This window comes from Carassius auratus, chromosome 6 (assembly GCF_003368295.1).
Source record: "Carassius auratus strain Wakin chromosome 6, ASM336829v1, whole genome shotgun sequence".
Taxonomy (NCBI): Eukaryota; Metazoa; Chordata; class Actinopteri; order Cypriniformes; family Cyprinidae; genus Carassius; species Carassius auratus.
The window spans coordinates 22,011,465-22,033,679 of record NC_039248.1 but is presented as its reverse complement, the minus strand read 5'-3'; the positions used below and the strand labels follow the sequence as shown (position 1 = coordinate 22,033,679).

At 36.2% G+C, this 22,215-nt stretch overlaps 2 protein-coding genes across 2 annotated transcripts; both read right to left on the bottom strand.

Annotated features, from left to right (window-relative positions):
- Positions 1-14,894: 14,894 nt before the first annotated feature.
- Positions 14,895-18,028, bottom strand: LOC113101207 (leucine-rich repeat-containing protein 15-like). The gene is made up of 2 exons (XM_026265601.1): positions 17,595-18,028; positions 14,895-17,303 (listed from the first exon to the last, which is right to left on the bottom strand). Exons 1-2 carry the CDS (start codon positions 17,858-17,860, stop codon positions 15,311-15,313), a joined length of 2,259 nt encoding a protein of 752 aa, XP_026121386.1. The 5' UTR covers positions 17,861-18,028; the 3' UTR covers positions 14,895-15,310.
- Positions 18,029-18,182: 154 nt separating this feature from the next.
- lrrc15 (leucine rich repeat containing 15) lies at positions 18,183-21,442 on the bottom strand. The gene is made up of 2 exons (XM_026265610.1): positions 21,208-21,442; positions 18,183-20,142 (listed from the first exon to the last, which is right to left on the bottom strand). Exon 2 carries the CDS (start codon positions 20,134-20,136, stop codon positions 18,544-18,546), a length of 1,593 nt encoding a protein of 530 aa, XP_026121395.1. The 5' UTR covers positions 20,137-20,142; positions 21,208-21,442; the 3' UTR covers positions 18,183-18,543.
- Between the last annotated feature and the right edge of the window lie 773 nt (positions 21,443-22,215).

Below are 22,215 nucleotides of genomic sequence, written 5' to 3'. Positions count from 1 at the left end.
TGTTAAGCCCATCTTCGACCTTGTGTCACACAGCGAACATGAGAAGCTGAGGTAATGCTCTCTAATGTCCGGATTGTAGTCGTCCAGGGTTGATCTGTTCCCACAGTCGCTTAACACAAGGCCCTTTACTTAGCCCTCCTTCTCCAGGCCGGTGATTATATCCTGAGTAATTGTAGGCTTTAAACTTTTCCAGACAAATCATAGTGCATATTTTAAATCTCATTAGCTCTGAAGGCCTTCTAGAAGGAGACCACAGCCGTAAAAAAATCCAACAAATACTATGCTATCATGACAGGGACTTCCATTAACGTCTATGGTAGTTTTACACATAACTAATGATATTTTCTAGCTGCTAACTTTAGGATTAACCTATATAACCCTTTTTTTTATATTTTCAAATTTTAATAAGATTATTTCCGTATGTTAATTAAGCCATTTGCAATGGAGTGACCTCTTCGTAAGCCAATAGAAAATGAGAAATACTTCTGAGTCATGTTAACGCTTGTGATGTTTTTAAGATGTTTCAGCATTATCAATAAATCCTGGTATGTGAAACCAGAGGAGATTCATACAATTGCTGCTTTGTTTAAATGTAGATTCCATTCAGACTAGGGTGTTATAAAAACAAATTTCAAAGACTGGTAATTGTATTAAACGCAGAAATGACCTATTAAGGGGTGTAAAACTGCTGACTTATTAAGACAAGTCATATTAATAAGTCATACTATGATACTGCAGGAATAATCAAAACGTTTGCATGTCCTCTGCTATGATCTCAAAATGCTTTCCTCAGTCCAATGGTCCTTTTCTAAGAGGGGCTACAGATTAACAGGGTGCATTCCTGTGCAGGAAAATCTCTTTAGATTCACTTCCAGATCAGAGCAGCCATCTGCACATGCTGCATGCCCTAACCAGGGCCTCTGCCCTCTCAGGAATTTGGAACTTTTCCCATCAATGTAGCCAATTATAGAGCAGGTCCCTGTGTTTATCACAGAGACTCTAACCTCAGGCACTGAAAGCATAAAAGTCACATTAACAGATTTTTTTATATATGTATTTTTTTGGATTCAGTAATCAGATGTTTAATGTTTAATTTTTTTAAGTGATATTGCTTAATTGTTACTGTGAAAAAAAATATAAATAATATTTACCTTTTTCTATTTCTTTCTTTTTTTTTTTGTATGGGTGTGTGTGTTTGTGTTTGTGTGATTAAAAAAAAAAAAAGAAAAAAAAGAAATCAGTTCATTGCTAAGGTAACATCTCTAAAAGTTGAGATATTAAAATAACAAAAACAGAAATAAAATAACTGAAGCTAAAAGTTATTATAGAAATATAAAAATATATATAATTAAATATAATAAAATAATATAAAAAAAGACAAATACAAAATTACTAAGAAATAAATAAAAAAGTTTTTTTTTTTTTTTTTACTTTTTTTTTTTACCAAGCTTAAAATGAATATTCTTTTCTTTTGTTCAAATGCTCATTCATTCATTATTTTTATTTGTTTTATTTCAGTTTCATTCATGTGCGCAATAATTCACTGGTTTTGTCATTAATTTGTTTGTTTACTTGCTCAATCATTCATTTTAGTTAATATGCTCATTCATTAGTATGTTCATTGTCCTTGACCAATAAATCATCATTATTTTTTATTTGTCTGTTTATTCATTAACTGAATTATTTATTATGTTTGTTACTGATTTGCTTCAGTAAAAATAAAATATATATATTTTTTTTGGTTGCCAAAACTTGCATGAGAGGAAGGGGAAGTGTAATCACTACCCTTCAGAATGTGACTCTATATCACGGTTACCACCACAGACAAGCATGACGTAAATGTTAACCAGTGCCTCGTGCTCTGCTGACTACACCAGCACCTATAATAATCTTCAAAGACATGAGGTGGCATGTCTGGCTGTCAGCCCACACACACGTATTAATGAAAGTTTCACACACACTCTAAGCTATCTTCTTGCACGAACATGGAACTAGCCTTCAGGCTGACTCGAGTTTCTGCATACAGCAGTAAAGATACTGTTTCACTGCAGGTGTCCCATCAAAGGCTGCAGCACACACTGGCCAGCAAAACTCATAAATTTGCCGGACTGCAGGTCCATTTACCGGGTGCACCATTTTGACTTGATGAAAAGCCCATATGTAGGCTGTCTATAGTGAGTTTCATCATTTTGGTTTGATAAAAACTGTTACATCCTCATCTGTATACCTCTGCATACCATTTTTATACTCTTTGTCCTATGAAATAATGAATTTAGTGCACAACTACTCGAAATATCATCTATATGTCACACTATATTCCCCATGTGAAACTGTACTGAACTTGCACACTACCTTTTGTTTTTTTTGGAAAGGATTCTCTTCTACAGTACATCGAGGCTGATCTACTAGCCATTTAAAACAAGTGTTTATATATGTATATCTATTTCTATATCTGTCTATCTATATGTATGTATATATGATGAATTGTGCTCAGGAAACATTTATTACAAACAATGTTGAAAATTTGTGCAGCTTAAATTTTATTTGTCTATTTATTTTTCTGGAAATTATGAAATTTTTTTTGCCCCCAGGATTCTTTGATGAAGAAAAGTTCAGATTTATTAAAAATTGCTTTATTGGTTTTAAATATTTGAATGGAAATCATATTGATCTTAAATGTTTTTCATTCATTGTTCTTCACAAGCAGTGGTCTTCGATGTAGATAGAATCCTCTATATCTTTTAGAGGTCTAAAAAGAAGCCTGGGGGTCTTCTGCTTACAATTAAAATCTCAAACATAGTTTCCCCTCTCTGCAGACCCTTGAAAATATGCTCGTAAATTGTCATTATTTTTTATGGGCTTCCCCTTTTCAGTTGCACATTGTCTGGCACAAGCAGTAGCTCACTGGATTGGCTTATCTCAGGATCTGCCGTCTTCCTCAGAGCCCCGGGATAAATGACATGACTTACAGTGTATGGCTGCTCCCCATCACATACTGTACGTGCATCCCTAAGTGCGCTGCTCTGGTCCAAATAATGGGAAACAGGCTACTACCAGGGTAATGCAAAATTTAGAACTGTAGATCTGGCACATATTATTGAAATTCGAAATGGCCAGGCCCAAAGGAAGTCAAATTGGAATGACAGGATGAGGAAAGTGCGATAACAGGGTTATCCGAAGTGGAAGTCATCACACTTCCGATATCGAATTTGCTGTCATTCCTTCAGCCTTTTTTTTTTTCTCAATTGCTTTAATTGTATTAATTCTCTTTCTTTTAAACTGAAATTTTGCATCCTCTTTGCTACCTCAATTTAATTTAATAGTTTTTTTTTTTTTTTAGAGAGAATTTGTTTTGGTCAGTCAAGTGTCCTCATTTAGTTTAAGAGGCACTACACGCATACAGTAATGTTAATAATATGGTCTTCTAACAAGCTTAAGTGGAAGCCATGGGGTATCTTTCCCCACTAGCAGGTCTCTTTCCCTCCACATCTGTGTCTATTTATGCCCCGTCTATTTCTGAACCATCACTAAAGAACCTCCAGGTTCTGCTACGAAGCAAGAGAATGTGATTTTCCCTCCTGGAACAAAGAGAGAGGCAAATTGCAGGGGAAGTTTGCAAATGTGCTTCCTTTGTGGTAACCTACAGGAGTATAGAGTAAGCATAGCTTTAGATGAGAGCCAAGGCACAGCGGCGGATTTTGGCTGGGACGATTATCGCACACATATATTACCACACTCGGTAGAAACAAAACTATCACCAGAATGCTGGAACCTTCCGCTAGAAGAATTGGACTGCTAAAAATTAAAGAAGACATGCCGGCTAACTAGAAAATCACCCTGGTGGATACTCGCTAAGAGTTTTTTCCCCTGTTTTTAAGGGCTGGCCTGGAGCGAGCTCTATGGCAGATGCTAGCATGACAATGGCGTTTCAGTGATAAGATAGAGAGAGCCTGGGCGGTATGAAAATGATGGCCGCTAGCATTGTCTCGCCTGAGATTTTGTGACTCCTCTATGACGAATCCCAGTAACGGAGACTCTTGGCAGACTGATGTGGGCTGCATTGCAATAGAAGGGCCCTCCACTCCATAAGCCAAAAAGGCCCCTACGAAAAGAGCAAGATGTAATGCCACTTTTTCATGCTCATTGCGGGCCTCTGATAGCTGCAATGGCATGGATTTGTATCCCAGTTACACTGAAAGAGCTTGCGAATTGGATCGAGCTTAAAAGTGAAGCAAGAAAGCCCTGGAAAATCAGCGCTCAAAGGCACATTTCAACTGGAAAGCATTTCTTTAAAGCCTGTACTCCTTGGTGGTTGACAATCCTATTAAAGAATCAACGCCTTGCAATTAACAGAGAAAGGAGATATAAAAATAAATTAGAGAGGGGAAAACACACGCATTCAACTTAGGGGCATCTTAGTGGGACTAACCATGCAATGGTCCTTTCTGATATTAAGATACCACAGACATGAATCATCTTTTTTGCATTGATGTCTGAGTGGCATGACCAGCATCTGCCAATTTCCTATTGTCGCCACTCTTCACTTCACTGACAGCATAAAGGGTTGCAACAGAAAATGGGTTTTTCTCTTTTCTTGGAGATTTTGGATCAGATGGAAAAAAAGGAAAACAGACCATCAAAGGAAAGGCACCAGGCCTAATGATTCACCATATCAACAGACCCAATGACGCCAAAGACAGAAGCCTCTCAATGTATAAAAACAAGCCATTCACTTGCCGTCTTTCGCTTTTTTAATGAAATAAAAGCGCTTGGTTTTTGGACATACAAAGCAAAACACTTCAATTAATTAGTTTTCCTGTCTTTATGTGACATAGTATAGTGCCTTTGCCTCCTGTTTTATCTGATAGACGGATCGTTGATCCTTTAAATGCCAAATTTTATTACTAATTTAAATTTTATATAATTTCCTTAGACTGATGTTTTGATCACTACTTATACCTTACAAGGTAGCTGGTCAGTCAACAGACACTTACAGCCAGACTCTGTCATCAGCAACATTCACCCACTGCAGTCATCTGAAGTAAAAAAAAGAAAGAAAAAGGTCACTTACAGAATGATTTTACTTCTAGAATAAAAATGTCATCAAGACATTCACCGCCATGCCATCCAAGATGTTCATGTAATTCTTTCTTAAGTTGAAGAGAAATTAATGTTTTTGAAGAAAACATTCCTGATTTTTCTTCATATAGTGGACTTCAAAGGGGACCAATGGGTTGAAGGTCCAAATTGCAGTTTCAGTGCAGCTTCAAAGGGCTGTACATGATCCCACCCAAGGAATAAGGGTAGCAAAACGATCAGTCAAATATATATATATATATATGTATATATATGTTCGCTTTATAAATACTGGGTCGGTACTTCTGCCTACAACATGCGAGACCTTTCCAACGTGAATCATGCAAGACAAGAGCTCATGCAAGACAAGCATTTGCAGTTAAATGTTTTTTGTTTTTTTCAGACCCTTATTAATTGGCTAGGATCATGTAGAGCCCTTTGAAGCTGCATTGTCCCTGTTGAAGCCCAGTCTATGGAGAAAAATCCTCCATGTTTTCCTCAAAAACCATTTCCTTTCGACTGAAGAAAGAAAGACATGAACATCTTGGATGACATGGGTGTGAATAAATGATCAGGAAAGTTTTATTCTGAAAGTGAACTAATCCTTTAATGAATCAATGTTACTTAAGTGCCAATTTAGTCATTATTTAGATGCTATAATAAATAAGCTAAACTAAAGCAAACTTTGCCATTTATTTATCTCACCAACTCAATCAGTATTGTTTCTCCTCTGTACTTTGTACTTTCTCCAGTTTAAAAAAAGAGAACTTCCTTGCATCATAAACTGTTAGAGTTAGTCTTAGATTTGTATTTGAGAGAACCACATACATCAACTCTTGTCCTTTCATTTAAATCTTTACCAGATGTAATGACTGTTTTGACTAATTGTACCAAAATTGCTAATTGCTCTACTAACAACACTAGCCGTACAATTTAACTTTGATATGTTGAAGTGTTGGTAAAAGTAGCTCACCCTATTCATTCATTTCAGCCCATCAAAGTAAGAGAGAAATTAACATAATTACGCTTATTTTATTTTATTTTTTTGAGAGGAAATATTATATATACAGTACAATTTGTTCTAAAAAGAATGTCTGAGTTCACATACGACCTAGAAGTTTTTCCATGCCTCTAAACCCTCAGGTTTAAATGCATGTAAAGAGACTGTTTGTGGTCCCAGACTTAGATTTATGAGCAAGCGGGTGCGAAAATGATGGTACAGACAGGAAATAGTGAGAATTTATGTGAGTCTTAAGGCAAGAGAGAATTAACAAAACCACAGCATTTGTTTGTTGGTTTGCCTCTGACAATTCACACACTTTCTTATCAAACCCCACACGGTCCTCATGTTCAAAATGCTCTGCAATTTGTTTCTGCTTGCCACTACCCAGAATTCTTTGTTATCCACAATAGATTTTAGCACTACTGCGTGAAAAAAAGGATTAGTAATTTTTTAACCCTCTGAGCAGAAATGCATTAAACAACACAGTCTTTAGTAACTCCTTGATGAAAAGCTATTGAGACTCAATGAAACATTCATTATATATGCATTAAAGGCACTTCATCAGGAGTGGCTGTGACTGAAGAGGGGGTCACTACCACAGAGAGCCTCCCCTTGTCAGAAGGGATGTGATTCTCCTTCAATAATTGTAATTCAGCAATAAGGAGCTTACAGCTCTTGTTATCCGCCTGATAGAGAAGTGAACATGAAGAGCACCATGGGGAGAGTAATACAAGAGATTATCGTTTGAGAGGGTTTCCTTCACCCCTCTCACCTAACCTAACATTGGCTTCAGGTCAGCCATCTCTAATTGTAGTTTCGGTTTTTGGAATGGACAAAGGTAAGCTGGTTCACCCTCGTGGGGAAAGAGTAATGGACATTATGGCCTGGTTCACTAACATGCTAAAGGACGCCACAGCAGTGACTACCAAAAGGGCTTGAAGGCTCATGCTTGATTGAGCAGGATTTTACAAGCATTCACTTTTGGAGAGGTCTGCTCTTATAATATGAGGAGATTGTAGAGTGGCTAGTGTTTTGTGTTTTTGCTCTACCTTTCAATTTCTGGAAACCCGTCTCAGGATGTGATTAATCAGGTGTTCATAAAAATGTGTCTCGTAGGAAATTAACACCTGCCTGCCAAATGTTCTCACTTGTTTAAGTAACACACTGCAATTAGACTGCAACAGCACACAAAAGAAAAGTTTGGTATATAGGGATATATATATATATATATATATATATATATATATATATATATATATATATATATATATATATATATATATATATATATATATATATATAGTTATAAAAGTTTTTGAATTTATTTCAGCAAATATATATATATATATATATATATATATATATATATATATATATATATATATATATATAAATTGAAACAGTAATGTGAAATTAATAATTTAAATAACTATTTTCAATATTTATACATTTTAAAATGGAATTTATTCCTGTGATGCAAATCTGAATTTTAAACAGCAATTGCACCAGTATTCAGTGTCACAAGATCCCTGAGAATTCCTTCTAATATGCTGCTTTGCTGACAAAGAAACATATTTTATTATAAATGTTGAAAACAGTTGCTTATTTTTTTTTCTTCTGGAAACCATGATACTATATATAAAAAAAACTAATTCACAAACAATGCACATGCAGGGATGTTCCAAAAATAAATCAAACTTCTGAAGGAAATAATTTAGATTTTAGGTTTTTATTTTTTATCAATGCACACTGAATGCAATTCAGTGGATATGAATGCAACACTAGTAGAAGTTCTAGATCTAACTATTTCTGACTTAAGTGACACAGATATGTTACAAGAGTAATGACTGCAGGCATGTCAGTGATGCTTAAGGCATATTTTCAAAGCTCTAGGCTAAATGTTTTCTAAATAAATGAGCACAAACGTGTTACACCCATCCCTGCTTTCCCAGTCTCTAAGATGCACTCCAGATGTAGCGCACTGTAAAACAATAAAAGACAATGCACATGGAAAAGCCCTCTGTGTTAGTATGAAATGTGTTCCAGAATACATAGTACTGTATGCTTCCCTCTAAACTGTGTCTATGAATCTATTTAAAAGGCTTTCATTTGCATTTTAAAGCAAATTAAATCCAGTCATACACTGCGTATGCCTTCGGATCAACACAAGTGTCTTTCTCAACACATATCATCCCACATCATTCCATATCCTGCCGGTTTCTTTCAAGCACAACAAAGCTGAAATGATCTCCACAGGCTCCCTGTTAGAACCAATTGGTGGTAACTGATAAATTAGGGTGGGATCCAAACTGGTCATGACACTCAATGATTCCTTTCACGTTGACGTCAGCGACATGAAGTGACTCTTTATGTGCAGCACGTCCTGTGGCTGGAATGTACCGCATTAAAGAGGCAGAGAAGTGTCTGATTGAAAGAGAAAGAAAGAAGCAGTGACAGCCTCCCTCTCAAACACCCCGTGAGAATTGACTCCTACATGTCTGGGCTTTGCATGTTCCCTGTTTACAATCACACAAACCATGTGGTGCTCTTCCAAGGCCACAGAAGACTCGAAAGCATCTAGAGCGTCTTGAAAGATTTCAAATCACCTTGCTTGATAAATGTGGACATAAATCTCCCCCAACCAGCTTGTGAACTTTTGCCATTCTGTTCTGCTTTAACACTACAATCTGTGGCGTACATCACAGTGTGGTTTAACTGCTCTTGAAGGACCGCGCTGGAGAGGCTTTGAACCCTTTTTTTCTTTTCTTTTTTTTTTCTGAATGACAAAAATAAGATAAAAAAAAAAAACCTGTATCCTTTTTCACTAAGGGAAGCCATAGGAACAGGCTTTCCTCGCCATAGATTATATCCTTTAAAGCAGAGCACTGAAGAAACCACAGATGTTGACACTGTTGTGGTAGGTTAAGATGGACTCTAAAGCCTATTGTTTCCCTTCACTTTCTTTCGTTATTGTATTTTTTCCACAGTTTTCCCCCCTCTTCTGCTTTCTTTGCCTTGGCCCCTCCGCTCTGGTACTTGGCCCTGGCCAGCCCGGCTAGGCTGAAAGGCCTTTAGATGGTGACGAAAGCTCCAGGGGGTCTTTCTGCCAACCGTGGCCTGGGGAAAAGGCTGCATTGTGGGGATCAGCAGGCAGCCCCGGCTGCCTCAGTGGCCTCCGTCCAGCAAGAATAATGTGAGTGCCAGGGTTAAGGGTCACCCCACTTCTGCAGTCCCCCACTGGGCATTCACCATACCTGCCCTATCCCATTCAGAGCATCTGGTCAAGAGGAGACGAGAACTAGAAAAAACATCATCAAGAAAAAAAGACTTCTAACACTAAGTGGAATTTGTCCAGGAAGGCTAATACCATTCAGTTTTTCAATTTGGCCTTTTCAACATCTCCAAAACAGCTCAGAGAGCAACTGCAGAGCCTCATGATGGAGTCTAAAGAACACACAAAAACTGGATTTAAAGTTGCCAAAACATTTGCCAGTTTTTCATTAGCCATTGGGTACTTGAAAGCACACTCAGTAATTTACTCATTAAAACGTTTTAAACATTAGAAAAAAAAGAAAACCCGAATAGCACAAATGTTAAAAATGGTGTACACTCACATGAGACCCCATGCAATTGAGTGTGACACAAAAAGCTGCTTAACATGGAGTGAGTCCCCTCAAATGGGGGTCACCATGTTGAGATCACATGAACAGCCTCCAGTCATGTCTTGCACGTGCTAAAAGTTTTTATTACCTATTAATTTCAGTCTCAACACACACAATGTGTGGCATTTTTACATTTTCTGTTTGTAGTAATGCAAAATATAAATAAAACCTATTATATACAAATGCTAAATAAATTAAAAAGTACAAATTCCATATTACTATATATATAAAAAATAATAATTTATAGCATCTTCACATATTTATATTTAATTGTTTAATATAACAGCTATACACACACACACACACACACACACACATACACAATGCAATATAGAATGTAGCACTATTTGTGTAGGCATTAGACAAAAGCAAATTGTTATAATATTATAATTAGCTGTTAAAAAAAAAAATATTAAGCTGAAAGTGTTTTTTCCCCATACCAAGAGTAGAGTAACATCAAATTAATACACTTTCAAAATAACACACACACAAAAACTGGTCTTAGTTTGAAATCTCCTCTATATATATATATATATATATATATATATATATATATATATATATATATATATATATATATATATATATATATATATATATATATATTGTTTTCTAGCTTCATAAATTAATCAGTTCACCCATATCATTTAAAGTAGTTAGCTAATTATAGTACCTTGGTAGTATGCAGTGCAACTACTTTTATTACCTACTTTACATTATGAATTGCTTATGGCTTGACAAGCTACAAGCACCTTCCTCAACACAGCTGACAATGAACAGAACAATCCACTGTGACATTACAGCAATCTTTTTGCTCCAGCAGTTTTTTATAAAGTGTGAAATGGCGTTTTGTGCGTGCACTGCACATGTAAGCCGTTTCATCACGGGACAGCGGATGCGTGAAGACAGAATATGTCAAACATTCAGTCATGCTTTAAGCCAGATCTCTCCTTCACCTTCTTATCTTGACATCACGTTTTAGCACCGGGGAGTTCCAAACCTCATGCCCACATGGCTCATCAGCCAGCAGAACATAAACATCTCAGTGAAAGCCAGGGAATGAACCACACAGCTTTACTTTGGCTGAATAATCATCACTGCACGTCTATAAGAGAGTATAAATTACCAGCAAATTTCTGCAAAGTAGTCATGAAGCCACATATTTTGAATAATGCTTAACCAATATTTTTATATTCCCTATAATAAAAAGGAGACATGTAACTGCGTTTCTGTAGCTTTTATGAAGGTAAATAACTTTAGCAAATACAATCTAATAGATAAATTGAAGTGTATACAATATGTCAATATGTTCTCTAAATGTCTAAGCAGCACACAACGCACTTAAAAGTTTGAAAATATAACTTCCAGCTTACTTTTTAATTCATTTTTGGTGGGAAAAAAACAAGATAACCTTATAATAACGTTAATCAAATACATTTAACTGCAAAGCAAAGTGATAGAAGAAGTCTTGTTTAATGTGAAGCTGATCAAAATGAAGTGGGCTTATGAATAAATCTAGAGCAAGTATTTGCTATTAAGTTCAGAATATCTGACTTTTTCTTAACTATACAGTACATTCAGTTTTTTCAGGACATTAATTTGTATCTCAAGTAAATCTATTTTTAATTTTAAGATGCTTCGATATGTGTTTTGGAAAACGAAAATACTGAGACATTTCTATATATGCAACATTTAAAGCCATGACTTCATGAATTTAAGACTTCCGCTCTGATTTTACCCCTTTTAAGGGCTAAATTCCGGAAGGGTGAATTAAGACTTTTTAAGACCTGGCCCACAGAAACCCTGATTACAAGTCTGCTACTGCCATTTCCATCTTCTTCATCTTATTCTACCCCATGAAATCATTCTGACCACACACTTTATGATCTGACCCCAGAGTTACAATACAATAGACTTCAAAACGAGCCTTCTTACCCCAGATCAGAGCCTTCTGCTTCAGTCATGGCTCTGAGGGGCTGTCACTGGTGATGTACTGCCGTGAAGCCTGCACCCTGACCCCACATAACAAGTACATTAACCTCTTCAGAGATGCACCACTCCAGCCCTAGAACCTCTGACCCTAGAGCCCCTCGGTTCCCCTCCACACTCCGCATGATCACTGCATTGTCTGCCCCTGTTCTTTGTGTACGTTGCCAAATAACGTTCCTTTAGCTCTCTATGATGCTACTACCCCCTTCCAGTCAGGACACAGGGAGAGAACACTCTGTTGTGCCAAGCATGAGTGCTCTCCCAGCGGGATGGTGAGGGCAGCTCGACTGGGGTCTGCAGGTACTTTTCATCCCGCCTGGCAGGCGAGTCCCAGCGCCCTGCTGCTGGAAATTAGTCGTCGAATGGCCTCTCTTTCTGCTGGTGTCAGACACGGGCCCCTGATGAGAGATTTGTTGATATGATAACTTGATTAGGCCTTGGGTTTGGTGGCAGAGAATGAGAGAGACACTGCTCTTACTCAACCTCTCCTCAGGAGACTGCAATTAGGCCTGGTAATTGGTTAATTGGGTAGACTGTTTCAAATACACTTCTTTTTTTTTGTTGTTTCCTTCTTCTTTTGGCCTTGGGAAACAAATGCCAAATCTAAATGTCCTGATTTTTTTTGCTGTTCAATTATGTATTTTATTAATTTTACATGCTTGTGTTATCATATGAATAATGTTTTCTTTTTCTTAAGATGTTCATAATTCTTTTTAAGGCCCGTTCACACCAAGCATGGTACCTACAAAATTGTAATAATCATTCTAATTCTATCGGAATAAAGAAGGCCATGCCACAACTATACCTTCAATGACACAGACGAACAATGTTGTTGGAATCACTGTCAAAACTTTTTTGTTCAGCTAAAAAAGTGTAAAAGCTCTGATAGCCAATCAGAATCTATCCTACTTTAAAGAGACTGAGCATTTACAGTGGAAGATTCGATAAATCAACTGAACATTATTGTGCGTCGGTGTGCTAATCATCATAGTAGTTATTGTTCTTGATGTGAATGGACTAAATGATCAAGAGATTGTTGTAAATAAATTCTTAATTTTACTAAATAAAAAAGGAGAAGACGAAAATCGTCTTTAAAATCCTAGTTATCACAAAGTTTTTCTCGGACTATTTAGAAGTCCTCCTGAGAGATTCTGAGGGCTACATTCCTTTGCTTTAAATCTAAACCTCAGAAATAATTCAATTAATCAATTTATGTTTTGCATCTGAAATGCTTCTTTGTCAATGTGATTTGCATCATAAAAAAACTAAACTTTGGTGCTGCTGAGACTTTAAAGCTTGTTTTCTTTTCATTTCATTTCATTTCACCATGGCTAGATAAAATATATGCATTATATAGCCATCACCATGGCTGCAAAATACCACCATACATCACCATGGAAATTCTATGTGGTCTCTCTGGAACTGAAACAGCGTCACTGAATGTAACGTTGTCCCTCTTGGTCTATGAGAACTCATGGCTGTGATTACACTCTCACTTTTCATTTTAGTACCATCCCAGAAGAATGACAACTGCCTTTAGCACAGCACAGATCTATATTAAAAATATTTTGGTTTTGTCCATCATAGGCAAGCCACAAAAATAATAATAATAATAATAAACATGAATCACTGAAAACCCCATATTGGTAAAACACTTTTCATTAATAAGGATATATATTTTGGGGTTCCGAGCTATGTTTATATATATATATATATATATATATATATATATATATATATATATATATATATATATATATATATATATATATAAATAACATTTCATTATATATACCTTTTTATATATCTTCAGCTTTTTATTTTTTAAACACTTTTATTAATATAGTTATTATGAAATTAATGTTCCTAGCATTTCTGACACCAGGGAGAAAATCACTGGCTCAAAATAGGCTATGAAATATTCAGTCATGATAAATAGTGCATTTGCAAGCAAGTTTTCTTGTAAGAGTACGAGTACTCACCAGTCTCACATCCAGAGAAGCAATTTTTAATATAGCCTATTTCAGAAGATCAATCATGCAGGGGTTTAGTTTGCTTTGTAAACAATGATGCCATGGCCTTTTCTCTCTTAGTTTCTTTACCTTTTTTCCCCCTATAATTTGAGAAGGGTTGTGGTGTCGAAGCTTTGGTAAATGGCTGAGCATTTACAAGCCAATGTTTACAGGCCACCATACATGAATGGACATTAGGTCAGATCGCCATCTAGTGGTGCGTTTGATTAAAACATTATGGGAATTACTTTGACAACAGAAGTATATTTAGGACCATTAAGTCTTCTTTGGTTACACAATTATGGCAGCGACGATGACGACGACATAGGCTACAATGTAGGCTAATATCGAAAACGTCTTACACAGTAATAAACATTTTCTTTCTTAGTGTGCAGTTTGTAGTTTTGAACATGTTTGTGTGTTTTCTATTTGTTGTCCACTGTAAAATATGTACACAACACTTAGGTTAACAGTTCTTAGGTCAATAGGTCATTTTAAGGACAATGTGTGCAGGTTGTTAAGTTTGGGCGAGAGGTATTGTTGGACAAAACTAAATAAATGCAGCTACACTGACACCTAGTGCTTGACATTTGGAAAGACATGCATTCATATCAGCTTTGAAGCATTACATTTTGCTGCCTGACAAATAAATTAGCCCCAGAAAATATTTCCATGCTAAAAAATTGTTTTAATAAAAACCTGTGTAATTACAGCATATTAGATACTAAATTCAAAAAAAAAAAAAATTGTTAGTATGCAATAAACAAATATAAAGCTAGATGAATATTTTAATTCTGTGTAAATTAGCCTCTTGTTTTTATCACCCACACCAAAACCATTTTCAAATGACCCGTTGCAAAAAAATAAATAAAAAAATAAAAAAAATAAAACACAAACAAAAAACCCTTCCATCACATAATTATTGCTAGATGAATTTCCAATAATTTAGAGTTTTTGGGTAAAAAAAATACAAACATGATACAACTTGAAATGTATGTTTGTGCTCCATTTTTAAATATATACACTGCGACACACGTAAAGGGATAGTTCATCAAAAAAAAAAAAAAAAAAATCTATTATTTACGGACCCTCCTAAGACTTTGGGTAATCTTCAAAATGGACATTAACATCTATTTAATGGAATTTGAGAGGTTTCTGTTCCTCCATTTATTCCAGGGAGCCAAAACATAGAAAATGCAAAAAGGTTTAATCCAAGTCTTGTGCATATGATCACTTTATAAGATTTAATTTAAGAATTATCTCATACTTATATTTATTATTTTTTTTCAGTTCAACTCTTCACTTAAGTTGTTATGCAGATAATACATTTTTATATAAATTATATAGCATAAAAGTATTTTATTAGAAAAACACAAACAATGGATTCAGACTTGTGGACCCTACTTTACATGGTCATGAAATGAAAGCATAAAGCGCCATTAAGCATCAATTATATATGCAGTTTGGAAAATCATTCCTTTAAGGAACAGTCAAATCTTATAACTGACCACCACCAGGTGCTACTCAAAGTTCAAAGAGAAAAACAAAGCAAAACAAAAAGAACAACATCAAAGAGCTACAGACTCTGTCTCATCAATGTACTTAGTATAGGAGAAGTGGGTCAAGTTGACCTGGATGTGCAGTCTCTCCATTTGCTCGTTTGAGCAGTATAATGTATAAGAGAATCTGGCCAGCACCAGAGTACAACAGATTTCCACCAGTAGCATTGTAGTGTAATATATCATCAGTTCCTTGCATGATGAGTACTTGTAAGTGGTAGTGGGTGTTGAGAAAGTTGGCTGAGGAGAGCCGGTACAGAAGAAACTACTATGTGTGGTGAGAAAAGGTGTTGTTGTAGTCATGCTGGGTGTTAAAGTAGTTGTAGTTGTTGTTTGTAGTGTCGTTGTTGGTGTGGTGGGGATCCCTGTAGTTGTCAGGAGGGCAGTTGTTGGTTGTAGTGTAGTTGTTGATAATGTGGTTGGGACTGTTGTGGTTGTCGGAGTTGTAGTTGTAGCAGTGGAGGTAGGTAGTCCGGTTGTGGTTAATATCAAAGTTGTGAGATGAGTAGTTGGTGCTGTCGTGATGACTTGTGTGGTTGTCTGTGTTGTACTTGCTTGAGTTGTTGTTGTTGGAGTCATTGTTGAGACAGTTGTGGTGCGCAGTGTGGTCATGGGAATGGTACTTGTAAGGAGAGGGGTGGTAGTTGGTGAAGTCGTGGGGCATATTAGTTGTTCTGTTAAAGAGGTGATTGATTGATTTTGCAGATTTTTCGGAGACTCACAAACATCTGGAGATTTTGATTTAATCTTGTCCTCATTGATCTTCATCCATTCAAAGAATGGCAACAGGTTACAATCACACTGCCATGGGTTCTTGTTCAGGTACAGTTTACTGAGTTTCGGAAGAGAATCAAAAACATCGCCAGGAAGGCTTTGTAGTTTATTATTTCCCAGTTTGAGGGATGAAAGAGACTCCAGTTTTTCAAAGTCCTCTTGTTTTAATGACTCGATATTGTTATTTTGAAGATTCAGGTTGGTCAGTTTCTCAAGACCTTCAAAAAAGTCTGCAGATATCGTTGAAAACTGGTTTGAGGAAAGGTCTAACTTCTTGAGCTTCTTAAGTGGCCCGAAAACTCCAGTTGGTAAGTGAGTGAGATTGTTATGGCTTAGACTTAGTTCAGTTATTTTAGGCATTTCTCCAAAAAGGATTTCAGGAAGACTGATGAGTTGATTGTTGTGCAGAGTTAGAGTCTTTAATGACGAGAAACCAACAAATAGATCTTGCTGCAGTTCTGTTAAAAGATTATGGTCCAAAGAGAGTTTTGTTAATTTACTTTTGTGTGGAAATAAATTTGGTTGTATAAGGGAGATTTGGTTGTCGTTCAAGGCTATCTCTGCTAAATCTGGAAAATGATCAAAAATCCCATCGGGTAGAGCAGTCAGCTGGTTCCCATAAAGCCTGAAAATGGTCAAGCCCTTAAGTTTGGAAAAAAGAGATGTGGATACAGAACTAAGATTGTTTTTTCCAAGATGGAGAAGTGAGAGTTTATCTAAACTGTCAAACGTCCCCTCCTCAATAAAGCTGATCTCATTCATATGCAGATATAGTTCTCGAAGTTTTTTTAAATCATCAAATAACCCGTTTTCAAGGCCATGGATTTTGTTGCTTTTTAGAACAAGTTTTTGAAGGTTGTTGAGATCCTTAAAAACCCCCACAGGCAATGACGTCACGTTTGTGCCAGATATCTCAATGATCGTGATATCAGGCAAACCCTCAAAGGCTCCAACCTCTACAGAGTGAGTTGAAGTGCTGAGAAATTCAATTTTCTTTAACTGAGGGCTTTTAGAAAACACTCCTTTTGGTATCACAGGAATCTGACTGTTTACAAAGAATATTTCATTGGCTCCATCTTTGAATTTTTCAGGAATTGCTGTTTGACTCTTGACATACACGTCTTGATTTTTGCAGTCTTCACCTGGCTGACATATATCTTCAGTGCAGCTCCAGTGCAAGTGCACGAGTATGAAAATGTACACAAGTGTAATTTTTAAATGCATATGCCTGTTGAAGAATGAAACATTAAAAGCAAATTGAGTTCCCATGACTTTCTCATATTAAAAGAGTTTAATAAATAATACTAAAAGCATAAATAAATAAATGTCTTTATATATTGTGCATACTGCATTATGCAAGTAATTGTATTTACACAAAATCAGTTATTTGTTTGGCACTTGGCGGCTTTTGCATTTGTGATATCTCCTCCACAATACTGAAAACAAGCAAACAATTGTTTTCCTTTTATGTTCCTGACCTGCATTTTTTTTTTCATTAAATGTCAATAATTACTCTTACCTGCTCATCTCAGTCGCAGCTGAATGACCATTTAGAATGATGTTCCTAAAAGCAAATGTAAGGATGCACGTAGTGCAAATGTGGAGGAACATACGTAGTGCACTACTCTTATCTACATATCCCAAGTGTTTACTGCGCATACGTAAGGCAATAGAAAGGGTGTGGACAGTTTGTTTTCTGTTTGAAGAGATAAAAAATTGCAGACTCACTTGCAAAATTTTTTTTACATAGTACACATATTTCTGAGTCTTCTCAGTTCTATTCATTCTCTTCTAGTCTTCTCTTTTTGTCTTAATTACAAATAAATTTAGTCAGCAGTTAGACTGTTCAAGTTTTCTTGTTTACGTCTCTGTAAAGGGTGTGAAGAGTGTTTTAAAAGTTGAAATACAGCTAAAGGTCTCCTATTAGTATTTTACAAACAAAAACATTTTAAAGAACTAAATTAATAGGCAGCCTCATAATGTCATGTTGTTAATGCATGAATTCGATAAATTGAATGGAATATAGGCAAAGAGGATGTAGTTGTGTAGTAGATATAGAAACAGAAGCACTGAAAATACTTTGAAATGAAACCAAGGTGCCAAAATATACAGTATAACCCAAGTTGTAACACCCTGATGGTTCATAGTTTATTTTGAATATAGAAACTTTATACATAAAAGTGGTTTTGCTATGAGGAAAACGTGTTTAACACAGAACTGCAGGAAGTGTATAACCTTTGACAGTGGCAAGAAAGAAAAATACAGTACATTTCTTCATTAGTGACAACATTTAAATCATATCTAATTAGCAATGATTTTCCTTTTTTTTCAATTAAATTATACATCAACAACTAAGAAAGAAAGAAACAAAGTATCCATAACAAACTTTGTTAAAATTAATTAGCAAAAAAAAAGAATGTTCTTCATAAATCTATTGAAGACTGTTGAATGAGGGATTAACAGACATTTTAGATAACTGAGTTTGTTTTTCTATTTCTTTGACGGTCCAAGTCTTGGCTTCCTCGCTTATTCCTTCTCCATAACACACAGGTAATGATACCGACAATGACAGCAGTACACACAACGGCTAGAATGATAAAGAGTTTGTCTTTGGACAGACCTTGACCAACAGCATTACCTCCACTCGTGTCCTCTACCGTGACATCCTCCTCCTTCAGCTCTCTTATATTTCTACCATTCAGGGCTGGAGGAGCATAGCACATCAGAGAAGAAAGGTTCTTCACTTTCTCTAGATTATTTTCAAGCCAATCCCGAAAAGGTATAATGTTATGGTCACACATCCAGGGGTTTTGATGAACCATAATATTATCGACTATGGACAAAGAGTCCAGAAATTGTTTCGACAAGTTTGGGAGGGAATTGTTTTGAAGCTCCAGGAGATGTAAATGGGAAACGCCATCCAAGAGTTTTATGGGTATGTGCTGTATTTGATTGTTCTCTATAGATATGTTCGTTAACTTGGGAAGACCTTTGAATATCCCCGCCTCAATACTGGTGAGTCGATTAGTGTGAAGAGAGATCTCCTCTAGTTCCATCAAGCCATTGAAAGCACCTGGAGAAATGTGCTGAATCCGGTTCCTACTCAGCACCAAAAGGCGAATCTCAGTTAAGTTGTTAAACACATTCTCCTCGAGGAGGGTTAACATGTTGTCGTATAGCCAGAGCTCCCGGACGGCCATTGGGCCAAAAGTTCCAGGCATTAACCTACTGAGTTGGTTCTCATACAGTGAAATATGAGTAAGGTTTGGAAGATTCAGAAAGATTGCACTGGGAAGCAATGATAACCTGTTATTGGAGAGGTAGAGTTTCTTCAGCTTTGGCAAGTTTGAGAAGAGATTTGCTGGTAGCTGTGTGAGTTTGTTGTCTTGAAGATGCAATATCTCAAGGTTTACCAGGTCATCAAAGATGCCTGCTGGTAAATCTGTTAAATTATTTTGCTGCAGAAACAGGGATTTGAGATGACTGAGTCCTTGAAAAGTATTGCTGTAAAGCTTACTGATTGTGTTTCTCTGCAACATGAGCTGTTCCAGCTTTTTTAAACCCTGAAAAGCAACTTCTGGCAGAGAAGTTAGAAGGTTTCTGCTTAGGTCTAAATTTGTCAATTCTACAAGAGGGGTTAGAAGAGATGGTTGGATAACTTTTAATTTGTTGTTATTCAGCGTTAGAATTGATAATGCTTTGAGATTTTGAAACAGATCCTGTGGCAGAGAGGTTAGCAGTGTCCCACTGAAACCTAAGGCAGTGAGATTTCTGGTTTGGTCAAATGTATGAGGTTCCACCACAGCTATTCTCGAATCCTTGACTACAAACACAGCGAGGGTCTCTGCAAAACTCTCAAAATCAGCTGGTTTTAATGATTCTATGCCGGTGTTGGAGATATAGAGGGTTTGGGTGGTTGGTGGGATGGAGGATGGAAATTCTTTTATTATAAAGCCTTGGCAAATGCTTTTGTTTGGCTTACACTGGCAGTTCTCTGGACACGCAGAGACAATGCCGTTCATGGCACACATGCCAATAATTATGAACCACACCAGATCCATTGACTCCTACAAAGAAAGCACAAACAATGTCAACTAAAATAGTGCCTTATCAAATTCTGGTCTTTTTATTGTTACTATTTTTTTTTGCCTTGGTTACCTCATTTTCAACAAAAAAATAAATAAATTGGACCCATGAAAGCTCAAAGCCACATAAAAAGCGTAAATATGTCATATAGAAGCAAGGGAGAGAGAGAGAGAGAGAGAGAGAGAGAAAAGTGGATGGTCGCTATTTGTGAGAAAGCCTCTTGGGAAACCTTCCTGTTGTGACATAAATCATTACTCAACCCATATGACACAGAGCTGTAAATAACTACACCTACTGTTTACTCAGACCTGACCCCCAACAAACATGGTTGTTTTCTTTTATCTCTGTATCTACACCCCCCCCCCCCCCCCCACACACACACACACAAACAAATATATTTATCTTCTTTGTCTTAAAAACAGATAACCACAGTATTCGCTAATATTTGCAGTATTCGCAGCATTGGGCTTCAAAATGTATTAAGAACAGAAATAACAATAACAACAACAATAATAAACACTCCTTTTTAAAGAAAATACGTTTTAAAGAAATGTCTCGTTGCACAGACATTTAATGGAAACAAGTATACACGCAACTTTCAGTCAGGACAAAATTGAAGAGCACATGGAAAATGTTTTGTGCCTTCATAATCTCTTCCAGAAAAACCAAACCACAGTCTGCGAGAGCTGGGACATTTAACTGTGTAGCCTCTCAAATAAATCCACCTATTATTTGCTGTAATTTCTCGTTTCATCCAATAGTTTGTCAAATACATTTTTGTTTCTTTATTGTCTTATACTGTAGATTAGTGAATTTGTTATCGAATGTATTAAAAAACACATTTGATTTTACAATTAGACATTTACTAAATACGTATGTTTCAGCCAAATATGTTGCATGGCTGTCAGCTATTTTAAATTAAGTACATTCATTATTATTACTATCTAGTTTAGTTCACTATACTGTTTTTCTTCTTCTTTTTTTTTCTTTTTAACATCAGTTTAAACTAACAGCCAGATTAAAGGACTTAGTACAAAGTATCTTACCCTTGAACTAGAAGACGACTTGTCAGAGATATCGGTGCTTTGCTCTCCCTGTCACAAAAGAGCTTTTCCCGTTCTCTTTTAAACAGCTGTAATGTTTTCTTTGTCAGATTCCTTTCTGCCTCCTCATGTCTTTCTGGTTATCCTCTTTACGGTCAACCGTTGACTTTCTCATATACTCACCCACTTTATTTGGAAATGAGTTGGTGGGGAAATGGTGGTTTGGGGCCACACCCTTGTGCTGCTCTTTAAAGGGGCAGGAAGTTTGTGGGTATTCAAGTACACAAACAGGAACCATCTGGGTGTTTTCATGTTGTGATTTCAAAATTAATCAACTCTTTATTTATATTTATGAAGCTGGGGACACAATGTAAAAAATGTCTTTCTTTGGCATATCATATGTGCATGGGAGCAGATTTGATTACAGTTTGCACTCATAAAAATAAATGAAGTCAAAGGACACATGTAACCAATTACAAAAGGTATTCGGTTCAGTTTAAGTTCTGCTGTGCCAAGGATGACAAGAAGTGACTTTATTAAAGCAACAACTATATTGAAAATTATCATGACTTCAAAATTATTTTCCTCTGCTACTGTAAAACTTTGGGCCCTACCCTTCCTTTTATTTTAAAAGTGCTGCTCATTTTATTGAAGTGAATCTTCCTCCATCCATGGTTAATACATATATGAATCAGTCTGTGTGTGAATGCTGTCTAATCCCCCATATTTTATGCCAACAGACTGATTACATTTATCCAATAAAGCCAGCTTTTTAACAGTGCTTTATACAACAGATTGAAATATGAAATTTTGCTTTAAAGCAGCTCTTACACAACATTTGTGTCATTATTCACCATCAGTCAGTTCAGTGTTCCGTTCAATAACTGTGTAAATGTAATAAGTTATAAAACCAGTTCAATTCAGGAATAAGCAGTTCAACGGAAGACAGTAGTGTTGTTGGTCAGCTTGAGTCAGTTCAATGTTAATTCAGTTTAGTTCATTTATGAACAA